Source organism: Podarcis liolepis (assembly GCF_965112155.1).
Source record: "Podarcis liolepis genome assembly, chromosome: 1".
Lineage (NCBI taxonomy): Eukaryota > Metazoa > Chordata > Lepidosauria > Squamata > Lacertidae > Podarcis > Podarcis liolepis.
Window position 1 is genome coordinate 132,264,764 of NC_139554.1, and position 22,106 is coordinate 132,286,869.

The 22,106-nt window shown below is 45.8% G+C and overlaps 2 protein-coding genes across 4 annotated transcripts in view; one reads left to right on the top strand and one right to left on the bottom strand.

Moving 5' to 3' along the window:
* Positions 1–4,966: 4,966 nt before the first annotated feature.
* SUMO1 (small ubiquitin like modifier 1) lies at positions 4,967–17,674 on the top strand. Of its 2 annotated transcripts, none has more exons than XM_083475561.1 (5): positions 4,967–5,343; positions 9,576–9,650; positions 12,240–12,317; positions 13,459–13,575; positions 14,579–14,680. In XM_083475561.1, exons 1-5 carry the CDS (start codon positions 5,332–5,334, stop codon positions 14,663–14,665), a joined length of 369 nt encoding a protein of 122 aa, XP_083331687.1. In that variant the 5' UTR covers positions 4,967–5,331; the 3' UTR covers positions 14,666–14,680. The 2 variants fall into 2 exon arrangements, with proteins under 2 accessions (XP_083331687.1, XP_083331688.1); XM_083475562.1 differs by lacking the exon at positions 14,579–14,680 and adding an exon at positions 15,524–17,674 and having other exon boundaries at positions 4,973–5,343; positions 13,459–13,530.
* KIAA2012 overlaps positions 17,489–22,106 on the bottom strand; it is a 78,356-nt gene continuing 73,738 nt past the window's right edge. For both annotated transcript variants that reach the window (XM_083472414.1, XM_083472413.1), the window contains exon 21: positions 17,489–20,263. In XM_083472414.1, coding sequence (XP_083328540.1) covers positions 20,116–20,263 — 148 coding nt within the window. In that variant the 3' untranslated portion in view covers positions 17,489–20,115. The remainder of the gene's footprint in view (positions 20,264–22,106) is intronic.

Here is a 22,106-nt window from a genome sequence, read left to right on the forward strand (position 1 = left end):
TTGATATTGTGTTTATGGAGGATTTTGCTAATTTTATCTGTAGTGCCCTTGATATAAGGAAGGAGGGCCATGCCATTGTTTTCTTCTGTGTCTTGGTTTTTGGGGGGTGTTTCTTTTTGGATTAGCTTCGTAACCCTGTTTTGCTGGTATCCATTGGCGATTAACACATTTGAGAGATTCTGTAACTCAGTTGTCAAGTGGTCTTTGTCAGCCAGGCGTTTGGTTCTGGAGATGAGAGTCTTGGCTACGGAGTTTATTTGTGCAGGGTGGTGGTGTGATTGTGCATGTAAGTAGCGGTTGGTGTGTGTTTTTTTCCGGTAGATGGTGTGTCCTAGGGAGCCATCAGGTTTTTTGTAGATTAGGACGTCAAGGAAGGGAAGTTGGTTGTTGGCTTCTATTTCCATAGTGAATTGTATTTTCGGGTGTAGGCTGTTGAGATGTGTGAGGAAGCTATCTAGTTTTTCTTTCCCGTGTGGCCAAATTACAAAGGTGTCGTCAACATATCTGAGCCAAAGTTTGGGTTTGTGTTCTGCCTTGTCTAAAGCATTGGTTTCAAAGTGGTCATCGCAAATTTGTACATGGAACACTTTGACTCTCATCTCCAATATCCTCAGAAACCCCAAAGATAAAATCCAGTTGGAAAACCAAGGGGTCTATGAAATACCCTGCAAAGTCTGCCCAGCCACGTACATTGGACAAACAAACAGACGAATAAATGCACGTATCGCAGAACACAAGAATGCCGTCAAAAAAGAAGAAAAAACTTCCTCTCTTTTCCAACACATGAAAGAAACAGGACACGAAATTAATTTTGCAGATTCCAAATTGCTCTTTAACATGGAACATCACCACAAGAGAATAATCATGGAAGCCATCGAGATAGAGAAACACCCTCACAACATGAACAAGCGTGACGACACGTCCCGCCTGCCAGACATCTGGAAATTAGCCCTCCCCACAAAAACCGACACCAGAACCAGAGGCACACAGAACGCCATCACCAATCAACCACACCAGACCCAAACCCAGACCCTCTCCACAGATAAATTACAGACACCATCCAGTAGCCAAACCATAGTGGCACCTCCAGATGCTGCACCCCCCTGCAATCCCGACACAGGTCTGGCGGGCACAGGGCACAAAACCACAGCTCGCCCCTATACACGAAGCCAAGCCAGAGCACAACTAAGTGCAGTACAGCCATCTTCTCAGAAAAACTCTTCACAAGCTCAAGAGGTCAAGACACGAAAGCTTTAGCAACTAATCCACACTTAATGACCCACCTAAGTGGTACTCAGAATATCACTCAAGAAATCACTCAAGATATCCCTCAAGTAATTAAGGAACAAAAGAAGAAAAGGCACACTAACCTGGGAACTTCCTATCTGCCCAGAACGTTGGAGGCTACACACCACACCCCCTCAACAGTATTTATAGGAACTCAAACACTGAGATCCTGCTCTGTTCCAGTAACAAGAAGCCGAAAGCACCAGCCTGAAGATGACGAGTGAGACCTCGTCGAAACGTCGCCTAGACACCCCAACTCTTACACGGGAAGACACCCGAAGACACCAAAACCTGCATATATATATATATATATATATATATATAATGTTCATAAATGTACCAACCAAGCACCTACATAGATCTGCACAAGAAGACCGTCCTGAAACCATTTTCACTCTCATGCTGACCAAATGTTTCTCTGCAAGGAGGGTAAAGGTAAAGGTACCCCTGCCCGTATGGGCCAGTCGTGACCGACTCTGGGGTTGCGCGCCCATCTCGCTTAAGAGGCCGGGGGCCAGCGCTGTCCGGAGACACTTCCGGGTCACGTGGAAAGCGTGACGAAGCTGCTCTGGCGAACCTGCACCAGCGCAGCACACGGAAACACCGTTTACCTTTCCGCTATAAAGCGGTACCTATTTATCTACTTGCACTTAAGGGTGCTTTCGAACTGCTAGGTAGGCAGGAGCTGGGACCGAACGACAGGAGCTCACCCCGCCGCAGGGATTTGAACCGCTGACCATGCGATCGGCAAGTCCTAGGCGGTTTTACCCACAGCGCCACCCGCTTCGCGCAAGGAGGGAGGAGGTGGAAAAAAACCTTCCTTGTTACAGGAATTTAGAAATCACCATCTCAAAGGAATGGCCAGACTACCAGGAAAGGCAATCAGATAAGGCGTTATAAGATAACCTGGCAGACAGGAAAAACAACAACATTCAAATTTCTGTTGTAGACCGCCTTTTCTGTGATGCAGCTATGTTTGTGGGGGGTGGTTGTGGTTACACCCCTTCTGTGATGTATGTATGATGTATGGAGGGGGGGGGTCTTGAGCTTCAGGGCAGGGAATTTAAAATGTCTATATAAGGGCAGGCACACCTTTGTTCTGGGTACTCCTTCTTTCCTGTGTGTGAGGGGAGACCCTGTTGCAACAGTTCAATAAAGATCAGGCTTACTAGCAGCTTTGCTTCTCAATATTCTCTGGTTGGCCTCTGTTATTTTCTCCTACCAATAGGGAACCCACGTAAGGACTCTATAAGGGCTCTTGGATACCCCATCAGGGAGAAAGGGCAGATTTTGTTTACAACATGGGCACATCTACCGACCCGCACCAGTAAAACCATTACGTTGAACATACTCTTGGCTTCAACTCCAATCAGAAGGATCTAAACGCAAACAGAAAGCAGAATGTGAATTCTGATGCAAATAGCGTAGTACATGACTACAGTACCTTTTGTTCCACTTTATACTTCAGTGAAATTAATCCTGATTTATAAGCAAAAGGTGAACCAAGTCTCTGCAATTCATGGCTGTAATCCAAAAGAGTTGAGCGCATGGTCACGAGGGAACTGCACACACAATCAGGTCTTTCTTTCCAATTTGATCATAGCTCTCTGAGCCAAACAGATGTTTTGAGTTTTACAGTATTGGCTCTGGAAACTGCTGTGATGTAAATTTAAGGCAGGAGGGAGGGACGGAGGGTGCTTTTTTGGACTGTATGTTTGTAAGAGAGCCGAGTTGTTCATTTATCCATTTGGAAGGTTGTGAATAGCTAATCATTTCACTGTATTTAACATTTTGATGGAAATATCAAATTTATATTTTAATCTTTCGGCCTGTTGAATTTGTTCAGCACCAGTCTTGTAAGTTTTGTCTCTCTTTCGTAGGAGACATTTTTGTAGCAGACATTTTGAATGGGAATTTGTGAGGTGGGGGCAGAAGGCTCCCCCGCTCCTATGTCCAGCACATAGCAAATACAGAGCAAAACATGAGACCTTAAAAAGCTTCCCTTGATCTGGACATTAGACTTCTGCTTTTAATTCTGTATAACTTCTTTTTGCCTGTAATAATGGACTGTACTGCTCCTAGCTAGCAATTTGGGAAAATTTTACTACTTTGTTCAAAAAAATTCTTTTCAGGAATATCAAATCTCTCTGCACCCCCCCATATCTTTATTTTATAATATTTTTTGCCTGTAGTCCTACCTTGGTTCTCAAATGCCTATATAGATATATAATTTTAGAAATTTTTAACATACAGTATTATTTGCATTAACCCATAACAAATTCAATATCTTCATAGCAGTTTTTCTGACCCCCGGATTCCCCCCCCCGCTCCCCGCTTTCCAATAACCATCTCTTCTCTTTTCTGTGACTAAATAGCTTTTATCCAATCTATTAAATCTCCTTTTTCGATACCCTTTATCCAGGGCCAGATTTAGGTTTGATGAGGCCCTAAGCTACTGAAGGTAATGGGGCCCTTTATATGTCCAGCTGTCCTTTGTCAACAACAAATTGCCGCTGTTTTGTGTGTGTTGAATACAGTGGTACCTCGGGTTAAGAACTTAATTCGTTCTGGAGGTCCGTTCTTAACCTGAAACTGTTCTTAACCTGAAGCACCACTTTAGCTAATGGGGCCTCCTGCTGCCGCTGCACGATTTCTGTTCTCATCCTGAAGCAAAGTTCTTAACCCGAGGTAATATTTCTGGGTTAGTGGAGTCTGTAACCTGAAGCATCTGTAACCCGAGGTACCTCGGGATGCAAATGGGATCCGTTCCGGAGCCCCTTTGCATCCTGAATGGAACGTAAGACGCGATGGCGCGTGCGTGGCTCGCGCTTTGCCACTTCCATGCATACGCATGATGCCATTTTGAGCATCTGCGCATGCATGAGCGGTGAAACCTGGAAGTAACGCGCAATCCGAAAGTGCTCAACCTGAAGCACATTCAACCCGGAGTATGACTGTACAGTGGTACCTCGGGTTACATACGCTTCAGGTTACACACTCCGCTAACCCAGAAATAGTGCTTCAGGTTAAGAACTTTGCTTCAGGATACGAACATAAATCGTGCTCCGGCAGCAGGAGGCCCCATTAGCTAAAGTGGTGCTTCAGGTTAAGAACAGTTTCAGGTTAAGAACGGACCTCCGAAACAAATTAAGTACTTAATCCGAGGTACCACTGTATATGCCACATAGTAATTTATGGACCTAATGGGTATCTAAAGCCATTTGCACGTAACAAAATATGTACATTATAGGAGCCTACACAACACAAAACGCTGCTGTATGAAGGTTTTATTCGATTTGTTTTTTTATCTTATATTTTGGATATGTACATCCAGTCCCCCCCCTTTAATTTTTGGGGGGGCTTCCAAGAGAGTGGGGGAGTGCAGACAGATTTGATATTCCTGAAAAGAGATTTTTTTTTTTAACATAGTAATAAAATTCCCCCCAAATGCTAGCGTTGTAAACAAAATCTGCCCTTCTTCCCTTATGGGGTACCCAAGAGCCCGTATAGAGTCCTTAAGTGGGCTCCCTATCGGAAGGAGAAAATAACTAGAGCTTGTCCCGCTTATAACTGCTTTTTCTCAAATCGTTGCGCGTTAACTTTGCGCGCCTCGGTTTTGGAACGCTTCGGTTTCGCAACGGCTGAAGTTCTGGTGAACCAAAGCGCCGCCGTTAACGTCACTATAGACTTCGGTCGGAGGAGAAGAGGGGAAGAAGGAGGGAAGGAAAGAAGGAGGGAATAAAGGCAAGCGAAAGGAAAGGAGGAGAAGCTTCTTTCTCCTCCTCCGCCGCGTCAGGGAGCGGGAAGTGAGCTCAGGCGCAGAGGAACTCCCTCCTTCGCCGGCCTGGGGGTTGTGCTCTCCGTCTCCGCTCCGTGTCTCCGAGAAAGAGAGAGAGAGAGAAGGCAGGAGGAGGAAGAAGAAGAGGAGGAAGAGGAGAAGGAGGAAGAAGAAGAAGAACTGAGGGCAGGCGGCGGCGGAGGCTGCTCCTTGGCGGCGGAGGGAGGCGGAGGCGGCCGGCCCAGCTGAGCCTGCGGCGGGGAGCCATGTCGGACCAGGTAGCCGCTTCCCCCCTCCTCCTCCCGGTCCTCCTTTCCCCGCCGAGGCCTCTCCAGGATCCCCGGGGAAGGGGGAAGGAAAAGCCCCGGGGGTAATAAAGCGCAAGGCCGGCAGGCCGAGGCGGCTTTCCCCGCTAAGAAGGCGCCTCTTCCCCGCCCCATAGACGCCCCTCGAAGGCTTTAGACCCCCGGGTTGTGGGGTGGGGGGGCGGTGTTTTCCTCTCTCCTCTCTCTCCCCACCCCACACTTTGGGGTCCCTGCGTGGGATAAAGCGAGAGAGGGGATTTGGGGAGGGTTGGAGCTGTGGGTCTGGCCGTGGGGCCTTTTGACCAAAAAAAGGGGTGCTGGGGTTTGTCGGGGTTCCTCTCCTCTTCTTGATTCATTTCGGACCCCCCACACTTTGGGGTCCCTACGTGGGATAAAGCGAGAGAGGGGATGGTTGGATCTGTGGGGCCTTTTGACCCCAAAAAGGGGGCTGGGGTTTGTCGGGGTCCCTGTCTTCTCCTTGTTTCATTTCGGACCTCCTCATAGCATTTCAATGGGGGTTGGGGGGGGGGGAAGCGAGCCAAGAAACAAAAGCAACGTTGGGTCAACATAGGATGGGAGGGAGGGACCCCCCAGGGTCATCTAGTCCAACCCCCCCTCTGCAATGCAGGGATCTCAACTAGATCCTACAGGGCAGGCGGTGCCCCCCCAACCTCTGCTCAAAAGATCCCGTGCGAGGCGAGTGCGCCAACCTGTGGGTCGGCTCGGGGCGTTAGAGCATGAGACCCTGAATTTTCAGGGTGGTGGGTGGGTTCCCAGCCCCAAGTCGGGCAAAAGGTTCCTGCGTCGCAGGGGCTTGGACTAGAGGACCCTTGGGTCCCTTCTGACTGCACGATTCAACCTCTAGTGGGAGTCCACTGTCCAACAGCTGTTAACTGTCAAGAGAGTTCTTCCTGGTGTTTTGAGTCAGAATCTGTTTTCTTGTCACTTTAAGCCATTGGTTTAGATCAGGCATAGGCAAACTCGGCCCTCCAGTTGTTTGGGGACTACAGTCCCCATCATCCCTGACCGCTGGTCCTGTTAGCTAGGGATGATGGGAGTTGTTCTCCCAAAACATCTGGAGGGCCGAGTTTGCCTATGCCTGGTTTAGATCCTAGCCTCTGGCATCCATATTTTGTATGTGTGCCTTTCCTGGAAAGACCTTGCAAAAATGAGGTCCCCTGTTTCGCTTTGTGTGAAATGTCCTTGAGTAGGAGATCATTTCTTGCCATGGTGATTGTTTGGCTGCAGTGCTGGGTGTATGTTTGGGGGTTTGTGTGTGTATGGGAGAAAATCTATTTGATGCCGTGATCAAATAAGAATTGTGAAATGGTTTGGTTGCAGCTGTTAATTTAAAAAAAATGGTTCAGCTAGCTATTTTTCAGCTAGTACAGAATATTTATCCTATTGGCCCAATTCGAATGTAAACTGGGGTTAAGGGTATGAGTGTTCTACTACCAGCATAACTGTCAGGAGGAGACTGGATGCGTCCTTTTAAATTAATACTAAACTGCAGTTAATTTAAAAGGTTACGTCAAAGCCCTAAATTGTGGTTAATGTAAACTAAAGCCTTTTGGAGCAAGCCAGCAACATAAACCACAGTTTGAAGGCTAATCACAGTTTTTCCTGGGTTCAGACATAACACTTTCTACTTCCCTGGGGTCACGCTGGGGGAAGCATAGAAGCCCGAAGCTAAACTTAGGTGTTGCATCCAAACATAGTCATTTTTTAAAACATGAATTATCTTTTCGGAGCTTTTCCTGTTATGGCGCATAAATACTTGGTGTGAAAACATAACCCATCATGAATTTGTTAGTCTTAAAGATGGTATAAGACTTTGTTTTAGTGACACTAGTTTTCCCCAACACAGTATCTCTCCTTTAACTCTAACCATTAATAATTATTTCCCTCATTCCATACTTACCCTTTGTTTACTTTACGTAATGCTGCACTTCAACCGTTCATCAATTTCTATTCTAAATTGCAAAAAACAAAACTAAACAAAAACCCTCCGAAAAGCTACTGGTAGCTCATCCGTCTATTGATATTGCGTTTATAGGTTATAATTAACTTTGTTTTACTGCTCTGGCTGTTTTACTTAATGTCGTTAATGAACTGTAGTGTTAAACAGAACACCCTTTCAAGAACTTAAACACTGCATTAACTTTGGTTATAAATATGATGTTAATGAAATGAAAACAATAGGGAAACAATCAACAGCAGTGCTACATTAGTGTTCTTCTTTGTAGCAGTAGCATAAACAGATTTGACGTGAGCTGTGGCTCAAAACACATAAATCTGCAAGTTCTTATTTGTGTTTGCCTTCAGTATCAAGTCATTTCTCATAGATGAATGTCATGGTGAGCTAAGGGTTTATATCTGGGCTCAGGTATGCAGGTGTTAACTCACAATTGTATTTTAATTGATTTCCAGTTGTTCAAAACTCTACCTTTTCCATTTACATGTTTGGCAACAGTAGTTAGCCTTTTAAACAGGCCCGCTTTATTGCTCCCAATTCCTCTGGTCTTGCATTTACCGTATTTTTTGCTCTGTAAGACTCACTTTTTCCCTCCTAAAAAGTATGGGGAAATGTGTGTGCGTCTTATGGAACGAATGCAGGCTGCGCAGCTATCCCAGAAGCCAGAACAGGAAAAGGGATTGCTGCTTTCACTGCGCAGCGATCCCTTTTGCTGTTCTGGCTTCTGAGATTCAGAATATTTTTTTTCTTGTTTTCCTCCTCCAAAAACTAGGTGCGTCTTGTGGTCTGGTGCATCTTATAGAGCGAAAAATACTTCACATTTTCAGGTTCTCAGAGGCTAGAAGCGTTACCTTATAAATGTTTCTGTTCATCAGCAATACAAACTATGGTCATGCTCTGCTGTGGAAGAAGTATATTCACTGTTACTGCCAATTTCTTTTAGTACAGCCATACCTCGGGTTACAGCCGCTTCAGGTTGCGTTTTTTCGGGTTGTGGACCGCTGAAACCTGGAAGTACCGGAACATGTTACTTCCAGGTTTTGGCAGTTGCGCATGTGCAGACGCGCTAAATTGAAACCCGCATGTGCGCAGTTGCGGGTTGCGAACGTGCCTCCCACACGGATCACGTTCGCAACCTGAGTGTCCACTGTATTCGCTTCTGGTTGGCAAACCATCTGTTGTGGGGTGAACTAAACAGGCAGTTAACACATTCCCCCGCCTTCAAGCTATGAAAAAGATAAATGGAAGGTTTAAGCAAGATTTTTGCTCAGCAAGAAGTACTAAGGAGTGCAGTGCTGTCCTTTCTGCAGATCTTTTCAGTACTTGCAAAGCCTTTTAAAAGATGTGAGCCTTGCAAGAGAACTTGCTTTGCTTATTTAAAAAAATGATAGCCTGCCCTCCAGGAAAGTGCTCTTGGTGTGGCTCCCCACTCCAGTTAAAACAGTAATGTAATTAAAGCAACAGAGGTGAAAGTACTAAGACTGGAAGAGAAAGAAACTACATAGATTCAATTGCTTTAAAAAAGGCTTGGGGGAATAGTCTTTGCCGGGAGGGAGTTTCCCTGGGGAGATCATTCCAGAGATGGGGAGCTACCCAGAAAAGGCGTACCAACCCCCCAAGTTGCCACTTTGGAGAACTCAAAATAATTATTTGGGGGAGTCTAGCTCTCCTGAAATTCTAAATTCTTGTTTTTCCAGATCAAGAATAAAAACACCAAGAAGAAGGCAATTGCTCCCATCATCGTGCTCTGTAGCTCATTATAAAGGAGAGTTGTTGGTCCTTTTTGCTTGTGCGTGGACTTGAAAACTTTCCACACCAGTCCCAATATATTATAGTGATTTTCAAAGTGTGAAAGCTTATAGCGAAGCAGGGTTACTCAGTGAGAAGATCAGTTCTTTGCGAGCAGGTTTCTCTGAAAGGCAAGCCTGACCACCATTTCTTTACCTGCAACGTGTTATTATAGGAAAATACTGGCTATGTACTAGGTTGTGCGCTAATTTCACATGGGACATGGCTGAGCTTTTTTATTGCCCCACATAAGTTGACTGTGTGCCCTAGATCCCTAGAGTCATTGCAGTATTCTGTCTGATTAATTCAATAGGTATAGGTTCCTATTGTGGCGCTAATTCATCGTAAACTTGCAAAAAGCTATCATAGAATTGACTAGTGGAAATAGTTTGTATTGTAGTTTATCACTTCGGGGTTTTTTTTGTTTCCTTTTCCTCTGCAGGAAGCCAAACCTTCAGCAGAGGACTTGGGAGATAAGAAAGAGGGAGAATACATTAAACTCAAAGTCATCGGGCAGGTGAGCTCTTAAATAGTCTATTATAATGTGAACATTTCAATTGTTCCACTGTTATAAGTTTAAACACTGGGTGGACTGCGGTGTAGTGGTTAAGAGCGATGGGAACCGGGTTCGCGTCTCTGCTCCTCCACATGCAGCTGCTGGGTGACCTTGGGCCAGTCACGCTTCTCTGAAGTCTCTCAGCCCCACTCACCTCACAGAGTGTTTGTTGTGGGGGAGGAAGGGAAAGGAGAATGTTAGCTGCTTTGAGACTCCTTCGGGTAGTGATAAAGTGGGATATCAAATCCAAACTCCTCTTCTTCTTCATCAAACGTTTGACACATTGACACATGCTTTTCATGCAGAAGGTCTTGGGTTCAGTTCCTCTCATCTCTGCTTAAAATGATGTTGGACAGCTGGACTAAAAACGACCTCTGCCTGAGACGTTGCATAGCTACTGCCACTCTGAGTAGATAAGTGGACTCTTTAGATGGTTTGACTTGTTACAAGGCTGATGAATGTGTTGACATGCAAAGGCTGATGGTTTTGCTATGGGTTGTGGTTTTGTTTACGTTAGCCAAAGCTGGTGAATAAAGGACACATTTCAATAAAGGCACAAGTCCAGAATTTAAGATGATGATGATGATGATGATAATAATAATAATAATAATTTATTATTTATGCCCCACCCATCTGGCTAGGTTTCCCCAGCCACTCTGGGTGGCTTCCAACAAAGTATTCAAATACAGTAGTCTGTTAAACATTAAAAGCTTCCCTAAACAGGGCTGCCTTCAGATGTCTTCTAAAAGGCTGGTAGTTGTTCTTCTCTTTGACATCTGGTGGGAGGGCGTTCCACAGGGCGGGTGCCACTAGTGAGAAGGCCCTCTGCCTGGTTCCCTGTAACTTGGCTTCTCGCAACGAGGGAACCGCCAGAAGGCCCTTGGTGCTGGACCTCACTGTCTAGGCAGAACGATGGGGGTGAGGTTCCTTCAGGTATACTGGACCGAGGCCATTTAGGGCTTTAAAGGTCAGCACCAACACTTTGAATTGTGCTCGGAAATGTACTGGGAGCCAATGTAGGTCTTTCAAGACCGGTGTTATGTGATCTTGGTGGCCGCTCCCAGTCACCAGTCTAGCTGCCGCATTCTGGATTAGTTGTAGTTTACCTTCAAAGGTAGCCTCACGTAGAGCGCATTGCAGTAGTCCAAGCGGGAGATAACTAGAGCATACACCACTCTGGCGAGACAGTCAGCTGGCAGATAGGGTCTCAGCCTGTGTACCAGATGGAGCTGGTAAACAGCCACCCTGGACACAGAATTGATCTGCAGCTCGATGGACAGATGTGAGTCCAAAATGTCTCCCAGGCTGCGCTCCTGGTCCTTCAGGGGCACAGTTACCCCATTCAGGACTCGGGAGTCCTCCACACCCACCTGCCCCGTCCCCCCAAAAAACAGTGCTTCTGTCTTGTCAGGATTCAACCTCAATTTGTTAACCACCATCCATCCTCCAACCGCCTCCAGACACTCACACAGGACCTGCACTGCCTTTACTGGTTCTGATTTGAAAGAGAGGTAGAGCTGGGTATCATCTGCATATTGATGAACGCCCAACCCAAACCCCTTGACGATCTCTCCCAGCGGCTGCATGTAGATGTTAAAAAGCATGGGGGAGAGGACGGAACCCTGAGGCGCCCCACAAGTGAGAGCCTGGGGGTCTGAACACTCATCCTCTACCACCACTTTCTGAACACGGCCCAGGAGGAAGGAGCGGAACCACTGTATAACAGTGCCCCCAGCTCCCAGCCCCTCTAGATGGTCCAGAAGGATGTTATGGTAGATGGTATCAAAAGCCGCTGAGAGATCCAGCAGAACTAGGAAACAGCTCTCACCTTTGTCCCTAGCCCGCCGGAGGTCATCGACCAGCGCGACCAAGGCAGTTTCAGTTCCATGATGAGGCCTGAATCCCGACTGGAAGGGATCCAAATGGTCCGCTTCTTCCAGGTGTGCCTGGAGTTGTTCAGCAACCACTCGCTGTATCACCTTGCAAAGCAAAGATAACCCCATCTATTTTAAAACAGAACAAAATGAAACTTCAGATTATTCATTTTGTTGTTGTTGTTTAGTCATTTAGTCGAGTCCGACTCTTCGTGACCCCATGGACCAGAGCACGCCAGGCACTCCTATTTTCCACTGCCTCCCGCAGTTTGGTCAAACATGCTGGTAGCTTTGAGAACACTGTCCAGCCATCTCGTCCTCTGTTGTCCCCTTCTCCTTGTGCCCTCAATCTTTCCCAACATCAGGGTCTATTCCAGGGAGTCTTCTCTTCTCATGAGGTGGCCAAAGTATTGAAGCCTCAGCTTCAGGATCTGTCCTTCCAGTGAGCACTCAGGGCTGATTTCCTTCAGAATGGAGAGGTTTGATCTTCTTGCAGTCCAATAATTCTTGCAGATTATTCATTAGCTACTGGTAATAGATATATTGAAGGAACAAGCAGTCAGACAAATGTAAGACAAACTTTTGATCATTATCTTCCATTGTAAACCATTGGAGAAACCAGTTGCCTTTTTAATAACGTGTGGGAAACCTAATAGATTTTGTATTCTGTTTTCAGGACAGCAGCGAAATACACTTCAAGGTGAAAATGACAACGCATCTAAAAAAACTTAAAGAATCGTACTGTCAGAGACAGGTTTGTGAAATTTGGGGGCTCTTTATTTTCCTTCTTAAAATACACTTCTCTTCCTGTGAAAGTGGAATTGAGAAAATGAAGAGGAATATTGTGTTGTGTTAATGTGTAATTTTGTGATGATGACACCTGTGTTAGCTTTTAGGGTCTCTGTGGTGCAATGGGCCTTTGGCTGTTAACCAGAAGGATGGGGGTTTGATCCCACCCAGGGATGGCTGTGGGCAGGATTCTTGCATTGTAATAATAATAATAATAATAATAATAATAATAATAATAATAATAATTTATTTATACCCTGCCCTCCCCAGCCAAGACTGGGCTCAGGGCGGCTAACAACCAATATAAAAACAAGTTGATTGAAATACGACTTAAAAAACAAGATTAAAATACAACATTAAAACATTAAAATGCAGCCTCATCACAGGAGGAGAAAGGAAAAAAGAAAGAGGGGGAGGGAATCAAATTGGTTCCAAGCCAAAGGCCAGTCAGAACAACTGTCTTGCAGGCCCTGCAGAAAGAAATCAGATCCCGCAGGGCCCTGGTCTCATGAGACAGAGCGTTCCACCAGGCTGGAGCCAGTGCTGAAAAGGCCCTGGCTCTGGTTGAAGCTAATCTAACTTCCTTAGGGCCCGGAACCTCTAGGGTGTTGCTATTTATGGTCCTTAAGGTCCTCCGTGGGGCATACCGGGCCCGGGCTGCCTTGGGTTCCATGATGGAAGAAAGGTGAGCTATAAACACAGTAAGAAAGCAAAATGCTTTCAGGGTGGTGGGCGATAAACTATTGAAACAACGAAAGCAACAACAGGATTAAAATAAGGATATAACTTGCTGATGATCTGCAGAAGAAGATTTGATCTGAATGACCAGGCAGGAGGGCAGGTGCATGGAGATTAAGTTATAAGCAAGCACAGTGTGTGTGACTATAAAACATACTTGCCCTATACATGGTACAGAAGCTAAGGTTGGGTTCCTTAACTTACATATTCCATGCTTTTCAGCTCATGAGAGAATTTATTGGTGCTTTAATTCTTCCATTAGACCGAAGAAAGAGAAAAAGAAGAAGCATTATCTACATTTTTCGGTTCTTTTTGTGCGTGTCTTACAAGTTGGAATAAAGTAATTTCTCCCTCTTTTCCCTTTTCAGGGAGTTCCTATGAATTCACTCAGGTTCCTCTTTGAGGGTCAGAGAATTACTGATAATCATACTCCAAAAGAGGTACGTTTTTTCACAGTGCACACTGCCAAATGCGCGGCTAAGACCGTTTGGAAGGTTAAAGCAGGGGTAGCTTACTCCCAGCTTTGGGGTTGAATTAGCCACACACAACCCCAACAAATTTTCTATGGGACCCAAGACCTCCACCAGTTTTGGTGGTGGCAAAAATGAAAGCACCCGGTTTCCGCCCAACTTTAGTGCCCTGATAGAGATGCAAAATCTCCTCTCCCTGTTCATTGGATGGATCATTTGATGAGTAGTTATTCTCCTCCTCAAGGGACGCAGGTGGTGCTGTGGTCTAAACCACAGAGCCTAGGACTTGCTGATCTGAAGGTCGGTGGTTTGAATCTCCGCGACGGGGTGAGCTCCCATTGCTCGGTCCCTTCTCCTGCCAACCTAGCAGTTCGAAAGCACACCAGTGCAAGTAGATAAATAGGTACCGCTCTGGCGGGAAGGTAAATGGTGTTTCCGTGCGCTGCTCTGGTTCGCCAGAAGCGGCTTGGTCATGCTGGCCACATGATCCAGAAGCTTTACGCCAGCTCCCTCGGCCAGTAAAGTGAGATGAGTGCCGCAACTCCAGAGTCATTTGCGACTGGACCTAATGGTCAGGGGTCCCTTTACCTTTTATCTTATTGCAGCCAATACTCCACCCTAAAATGGACGTGGGTGGCGCTGTGGTCTAAACCACTGAGCCTAGGGCTTGCCGATCGGAAGGTCGGTGGTTCGAATCCCTGTGACGGGGTAGGCTCCTGTTGCTCGGTCCCAGCTCCTGCCAACCTAGCAGTTCGAAAGCACGTCAAAGTGCAAGTAGATAAGTAGGTACCGCTCCGGTGGTTCGCCAGAAGCGGCTTAGTCATGCTGGCCACATGACCCGGAAGCTGTATGCTGGCTCCCTCAGCCAGTAAAGCGAGATGAGCGCCCCAATCCCAGAATCGGCCACGACTGAACCTAACGGTCAGGGGTCCCTTTACCTTTATTCTCCACATCTGATTTGTGTGCAAGAGCATGGAGTGGCTATGTCTACTTTCGGCCACGCTTGCAGCCCCCAGAGGATTTGCAAATGGTGAATGTAGCCCCTCCCCACCAAGTGGATCAAAAAAGGGGGGGGGGAATTGTTTTGAAATACAATTTAAAATAATTAAGCTGCAGTTAGGTTGCTGTTTTTGAAAACAGAACAGTTTAAAGGCGGATCTGAACATTAAAACTCGGCCGTGTTAAAGCAAAGCTTGGCTTGCATTTCACAGTTTCTTGGACTTACGACTTGGTATCAAACGCATTCAGGATCTCTTCTGTAAAGCATGTGTTATAGGTAAAAGATCTGAGCATTATTGTCATAGCACAGAATGGGGTGATACAGTTATCGTAAGGCACTAGAATTTAGCCCCTTTACAAGGAGACGCCATCCTTATGCTTCCAGCTGATGCCCTCTGAGAACTTAATCTTTCAGATTGTGCTTGGCTTTCAAATTAGGAATATTACTGACAACCAGTTGAATCACGTTTTCGGGAAGGGGGTGGGGAATGCATTGACATTTGCTCCTGGAAACTTCTAGGCAGTATCACCAGTTTTTTATAATTGTCCTGCTCACTGTTTTTATACGTGTACAGAGACAAATGGAAATCTATATTTTGAAATGAGAGCAGCTTGTAGTGTGTGTGTGTAGTTAGAAATAACAGCTCAAGTCTACCCTCCTAGGTGGTATAAAACAGTATGTAGTTGTAAATACACATTTTTTATGGTTAGATAGAACAGTGACTGTGCAACTTTTTTTTTAAAAAAAGAAATATCTAGAGTACAAATGAGGAAATCAATGATTTCAACCAGTCTTTCTGTTTTGAATCTGACTAAAGTCAGTAATTTTACGTAACCAGGGGTTGCTTGTTTGCAAACTTCTCTTGTTCACTGTCATGTCTTGACAAGCACAAGAAAAATTACAACGGTTCTGAATGCAGAATATCTATTTTTAAAATAATAATAATTGTTTCCTATTTTACAGCTTGGGATGGAAGAAGAAGATGTGATTGAAGTTTATCAGGAACAGACAGGAGGCCATTCAACAATTTAGATTGTTTGCTCCCCACCCCTCCTTTCCCTTTTATTCTTTTCTTATTTTTAAATAATAGTTCTTTTGTAATGTGGTATATAACACTGAATTGAAACCGGCACCGTACGCCCATATCCGGGGTCTTATTTACAAATGTCTGTTATAAATACTTGTGCTCATTATACGCTATCGTTTGTTTTCATTGTACTGAATTCTTGTGCTCCCACTGCGGTTGTACCTCCCTGTTTCCTCTTTAGAAGAACACCCGCCACCCACACGCGCATTTGTGTGTTCACAGGGCCCACGTATTTCAAGCACGCTGACAGATCTGACAGATTGGGCGCAAAGGTTTCCTAAAATTTCCGTATTGGCCCCAAGGTGTTTTTTTTAACGTGCTGCTTTTACTTGCGGATTTTAAGTTCCAAAGGAGCTGACGCTTTTCTGAGAGCTTAGCGGTGGAAGGATTATGTCCTCAGATTACGTCCTCAAACTTTGTTCTGTATCATTTGCTGGTGGCCTAGGACAGAACAGCGCCCAGATGTTGATGGGGAAATGTAGTCTTTTTCTTGGGTATGAGATACATGAAATCACCGAAGAGAACTTGGGAAATCCTACTGATTTTTCATCGGCGGAAGAGCCCAGGAACATTCTGATTTTAGTACTTTCATGTACTGAGAGTTGCTAATCATTTCATTCTTTTGTGGTACCTTTTGGCCTGAGATGTGGTTTTTGAATGCACACATAGACTGTACTGGCTTCCCTTTAAATAAATGAGAGGAAACAAATGTATAAGCATCTGCATTTTTTGAGATACCTGTGGCTTGGATACTGTTTGGCAAAAGCAGTGAGGAATATTTAAGGAACACTGGCTTTCAGCCTGAGGATATGACAGTGTGGCAACAACTGATTTTGTTATTCCACTTTGCGAACTAGCACGCTCTTTGCTGCTTGCTCTCAAATTTTAAGTAGCAATCTATCTTCAACTAATAGATGTCTTTTGTAAATGCCTCCTCGGTTCTGAAAACTAATGTTAGCGTAATGTTGAAAAAGGTTGCAAGAATTGGAGGAGGGGTGCCCAAGCCTTTTGTGAGCCCCCTGCCACGAACACTTCATGACCTTTTTAAAAGGTATAAAAGGGGCACACTAAGGTGTTTGTTTTGAATAGTCACAGAAAATGCTCACTTAAAATTGATGGAGCTCAAATTAGCCACAGCTAACTTGCTCCATTGATTTTAATGCAGTTTAAGCACGTGTAACTCTTTCTAAACTGAGCGCCTTGTGTTGCATTGGAAATCCTAGGTAATCTTGAGGTTCATCAAATGCACAAAAACCATGCATGAGCTCTGCTTTCTGCTTGCATAATACTAGTGTGAGACGGGCCAGAGCTACTTGCAAGACATGATCGAGAATTTCATCCTGCGAACTGCAAAGTTCTGTCGTGTGACTTTGTAGGATCATCATCAAAGCCCTTGCGCCAAACCTTATTTCTTGTATTATGTAGAAGTAAGCCTAACTGATTTCCAGGGAGCACACGTAAGCGTTCTTAGGGTGTAGGGATTCCTGAAAATATGTTTCAAGCCAACGCTGTCCCAAACCAAATGGTGAATGGTTAGAGCAGCTTTCCAAAATAAAAGCTATTCATCAGTTTTTGTGGAGTTTGTTCTGTGAAGTAGTATTCTTAATTGAGGGTTGGAAAACTGTATTCCCCGATTGGTTATCCCACTGAACACTTTTTGACCCCCATCCCTATTTTAGTAAATCGCGGAACAGTGTCATAGAAAACCTGTCAAGCTAGAAGGGGCCCTTTAGCTCAGGTTTATGGTATGAAGATGGCAGGATTAGAAAAACATTGCTCTACCTCTTTTGGTTTTCTCTCTTGCAAGGGGATTGGGGAAAGGACAGAAATTGAAACTGCAATGTTCTTAAGCATGTTTTTAATACACCATTTGATTGTGAGTTTAATTTTATTTTTAAGCTGGCACTTAATTGTAAAGTGTTAATGGATCTTCTCCAATGCTTGTAGTTCCCATGTCCCACTTCTGATGCCTTTTTGTACACATGCTAAACTTTTTTTAAAAATTAAAATTTGTTTTCAAAAATTGGCATATGGGGTTTAAGTGTTATCCATGACTACAGTAATAAACAAGCTGAGTGAAACGTGAATGGAAATGTGTTTTTAGCCTGGCACCTGCTGTTTTCCTCTTCTTCCTGGGCCACTCGAATGAATAACCCAACTAGCTCATAGGTATCAGTCTCCCCCACGTTCTGTAGAAATGAGCAAGCCAGGATTTTGCATCCTGTTCCATTTCCAGTTTCTACAAGCTGGTGGCTCACAGAGCCCTGCTAGGTGTTGCTGGATCATAGCTGTCAACTTACAGATTTGATAATAAGGGGCCAGCAGCCTTGAAAATAAGGGACCAGCAACCAAAATAAGGGACCTGCAGCCTCACCTGTTCCAGGCACTCCAGTCTTCCTGCAGTCTGGTCAAACTCATGCTGGTAGCTTCGAGAAAACTGTCCAACCAACTTTGTAACCGGAGGTTCAACTGAATAGAATCTGAATCACATGCACCACAAGGCCTATGCAGCCTCAACTTAAGATGCCTCCCAGGCTTGGCTTTGCACTGCAAAGTTTGCAGCAGCACGTGCAACAAAATGGCGTCCAGCATTCAAAAAACCCCTCAGATTGCATTAACTAGCCACACACAAGGCATGCAAGCTCCACCCCCCAGTCGTTCTTAGACTTCTTATTGGGTGAGCAACACAGCCAAGCAACACAGCTGGAGCCTCCCTCCTCCCTGGGCGGCAGGGAGGGAGGGAGAGGAGCTGCTTCCTTTAAAATTTAAGGGACATCCATCAATAAGGACAGCGGCGGGACATGGCGCTGGAATAAGGGACTGTCCCTTCAAATAAGGGACACTTGACAGCTATGTGTTGTATAACAAATCACATGAGTTGACATGGGAAAGGATCTACTCTGCAGTGGTGTCCCATTTGTAGGCCTGTCCTCTCAGAAGCATGTTTGGTGTCAACACTGCCACATTAAAACTTGTCTGTGTTCCTCAGGCATTTGTAGGAAACTCCTTTAATCAGCCTGGATGGATGAATCCCACTGGGGTGTTTTACCTCTTTGTGAACTGGGAATCGATCTGTTTTTATAGCTGTACCCCATTCTGAAGCATACGCTAGCAATGATAGATAAAACCAAAACTGGAGTGCCCCAGGCTGCCCAAGCTTTCCATAAGAGCTAAGGGTGACATTTGTGTGACACCACTTGAATCGGAACCTTCGTCGTACGGCGAGGCCGCTCTGAATTGAACGTTGTCGGACTCCCAACTCCCATACCAACCAGCACAGCCAGTGTTCAGGGATGAATGAAGCCACGGTCTCAACATCTGGAAGATCACAGGTTCCTCGTCCCTGGCCTTGAGAAAGCGCAAAACTAGTGAATTGGGGGGGGGGGGTTGTCCAGACAAAACTAACTTGCAGTCCATATGTTGCCTGCTGCTGTTGCTGCTGTTTATCTGTGTCCGACTCTTCGTGACCCCATGGACCAGAGCACACCAGGCACTTCTGTCTTCCACTGCCTCCCGCAGTTTGGTCAAAGTCATGCTGGTATCTTCGAGAACACTGTTCAACCATCTCATCCTCTGTCGTCCCCTTCTCCTTGTGCCCTCAATCTTTCCGAACACCAGGGTCTTTTCCAGGGAGTCAGGATCAGCTTCAGGATCTGTCCTTCCAGTGAGCACTCAGGGCTGATTTCCTTCAGAATGGATGGGTTTGATTTTCTTGCAGTCCATGGGACTCTCAAGAGTCTCCTCCAGCACCATAATTCAAAAGCATCAATTCTTCGGTGATCAGCCTTCTTTATGGTCCAGCTCTCACTTCCATACATCACTACTGGGAACACCATAGCTTTAACTATACGGACCTTTGTCGGCAAGGTGATGTCTCTACTTTTTAAGATGCTGTCTAGGTTTGTCATTGTTTTTCTCCCAAGAAGCAGGCGTCTTTTAATTTCATGGCTGCTGTCACCATCTGCAGTGATCATGGAGCCCAAGAAAGTAAAATCTCTCACTGCCTCCATTTCTTCCCCTTCTATTTGCCAGGAGGTGATGGGACCAGTGGCCATGATCTTCGATTTCTTGATGTTGCCTATGGCTCACCAATCTGCTGTTCGTGTTTTAGAACACGGAGTGCAACTTTCATTTGATTTCACTGACAGCTGACTTCTCCAACGGTGGGTTCTCCAGACTCTCCAGGTCTTCTTGCCGACAGATAATGCCCAGTGTCCAAAATTGCCCAGTTGTCCAGATGAAGCCATTTCCCCGGTCCGTTGCTTGTTTTAGGAAGAGGGCTTTGGCAATAGCTTGTGACTGGGAATCTGCCAGATTTTTAAGTCAGAATGCAACAGCTCTCATCATGTGGATTAACAACCTCTATTGAATTAAATACAAGTGAAGAACGGGATGCTGACATTTTGGATGTGTAAGGCGAGAACAACACAGCTACGTGGCTGCGAGTTGTTCTTGGAAAAAATTCTCTTTAATCCTCATCTCCCACATTTAAAAAAGGATGCTGGAAATACGAATAAACCCATGGGCGTGAAATCGCTTGCCGTCGTTCTAGCCCCCCAGCTTCCACAAGCAGTTTATAATGGAATTCCTTCTCCTTTTCCAAGTCCGCCCTTTGTCTGAAAGCAGAGAGGTGGATGAATATCAGTAAGCAGGTAACTCAGGCCATTACTTTCTGTTGCACAGTGTATATACCGTATTTTTCGCTCTATAAGACGCACCAGACCACAAGATGTACCTAGTTTTTGGAGGAGGAAAACAAGAAAAAAAATATTCTGAATCTCAGAAGCCAGAACAGCAAGAGGGATCGCTGCGCAGTGAAAGCAGGAATCCCTCCTGCTGTTCTGGCTTCTGGGATAGCTGCGCAGCCTGCATTCGCTCCATAAGACGCACACACATTTCCCCTTACTTTTTAGGAGGGAAAAGGTGAGTCTTACAGAGCAAAAAATACGGTAACTTGTCCTTAGGGTGGTTTACAATATTTTTTTTTAAACCACACAACTAATGACATAATACAATGAAACAGCAGGGAATGAAACACTGAATCAGACCTAGGTAAGGTAGGCCAAGGGACGCGGGTGGCGCTGTGGGTTAAACCACAGAGCTTAGGACTTGCTGATCAGAAAGTTGGTGGTTCGAATCCACGCAACGGGGTAAGCTCCCGTTGCTCGGTCCCTGCTTCTGCCAACCTAGCAGTCTGAAAGCACGTCAAAGTGCAAGTAGATAAATAGGTACCGCTCCGGCGGGGAGGTAAAATGGTGTTTTGTGCACTGCTCTGGTTTGCCAGAAGCGGCTTAGTCATGCTGGCCACATGACCCAGAAGCTGTACGCCGGCTCCCTTGGCCAATAAAGCGAGATGAGCGCTGGAACCCCAGAGTCGGTCACGACTGGACCTAATGGTCAGGGGTCCCTTTACCTTTACCTATATGGCTGGTGAGCATGGCTTGGCTGAAATGGATCAGGCCCCCAAGCTAGAGCTTCCCTGCTCTTCCATTCCAGTTATTTGGTGGGAACTGAGTAGACATGTATAGAATTGTGCTGCAAAGCCACCAAGCTAGTACACACTAACCTGGGAGTAAGTCCTATTGAACTCAGTGGGGCTTATTTCTGAATAGACATGTATAGGTTGGGTTGTACTACCAATGATCACAATCCAGTACAGAGCTAGGAGCCCATTGACCTCTCTCGTGTGCCTCCTCCTCAAGAGGTCCGGAGGGTGACAACACGAGAATAGGGCCTTCTCTGCAGTGGCTCCCCGTCTGTAGAATTATCTCCCCAGGGAAGTTTGCCCGGAGCCTTCATTAGTGATGCTGGTCACATGACCCGGAAGCTGTACGCCGGCTCCCTCGGCCAATAAAGCGAGATGAGCACTGCAACCCCAGAGTTGGTCACAACTCCCGTTTGTGGAAAAGGGAAAGGGGTCCCTTTTCCTTTACCTTTATGGTAGGCCTCAATCCATTAAAACACCGAGATCAAATGGCTAAGAATGTCTTGGCCAGATGGTAAGAAGACAAGAACTCAAGTACTCGCCTCCAGAGGCAGGGAGTCCTATAATCTAGGTGCAGTCACAGATAAGGCCCTGTTTCACAGCCGAACTAGTCATGCCCCAGCCAAAACCTCCCCAACAGACCTTAAGGACCAGGCAGGCTGCTGGTATGGGAGACCTGATCCTTTCAGTCAGGTGTGGGGAACCTCTGGCCCTTGTTGTGGAACTTCAACTCCCATAATCCCTGCTCATTGGCCATACTGCCTGGTGCTGATGGGAAATGTACTGTATTTTTCGCTCTATAGGACGCACCCGACCATAGGACGCACCTTGTTTTAGAGGGGGAGAACAAGGGGGGAAAATTCTCCCCCTCTCTGCTCAGTGCCCCTTTAGCGAAGCGGCAGGAGAAACGGAGCCCCGTTCATTTCTCCTCCCACTTTGCTGAAGGGGAGCTGCGCAGCTCTCCCTCTCTGCTG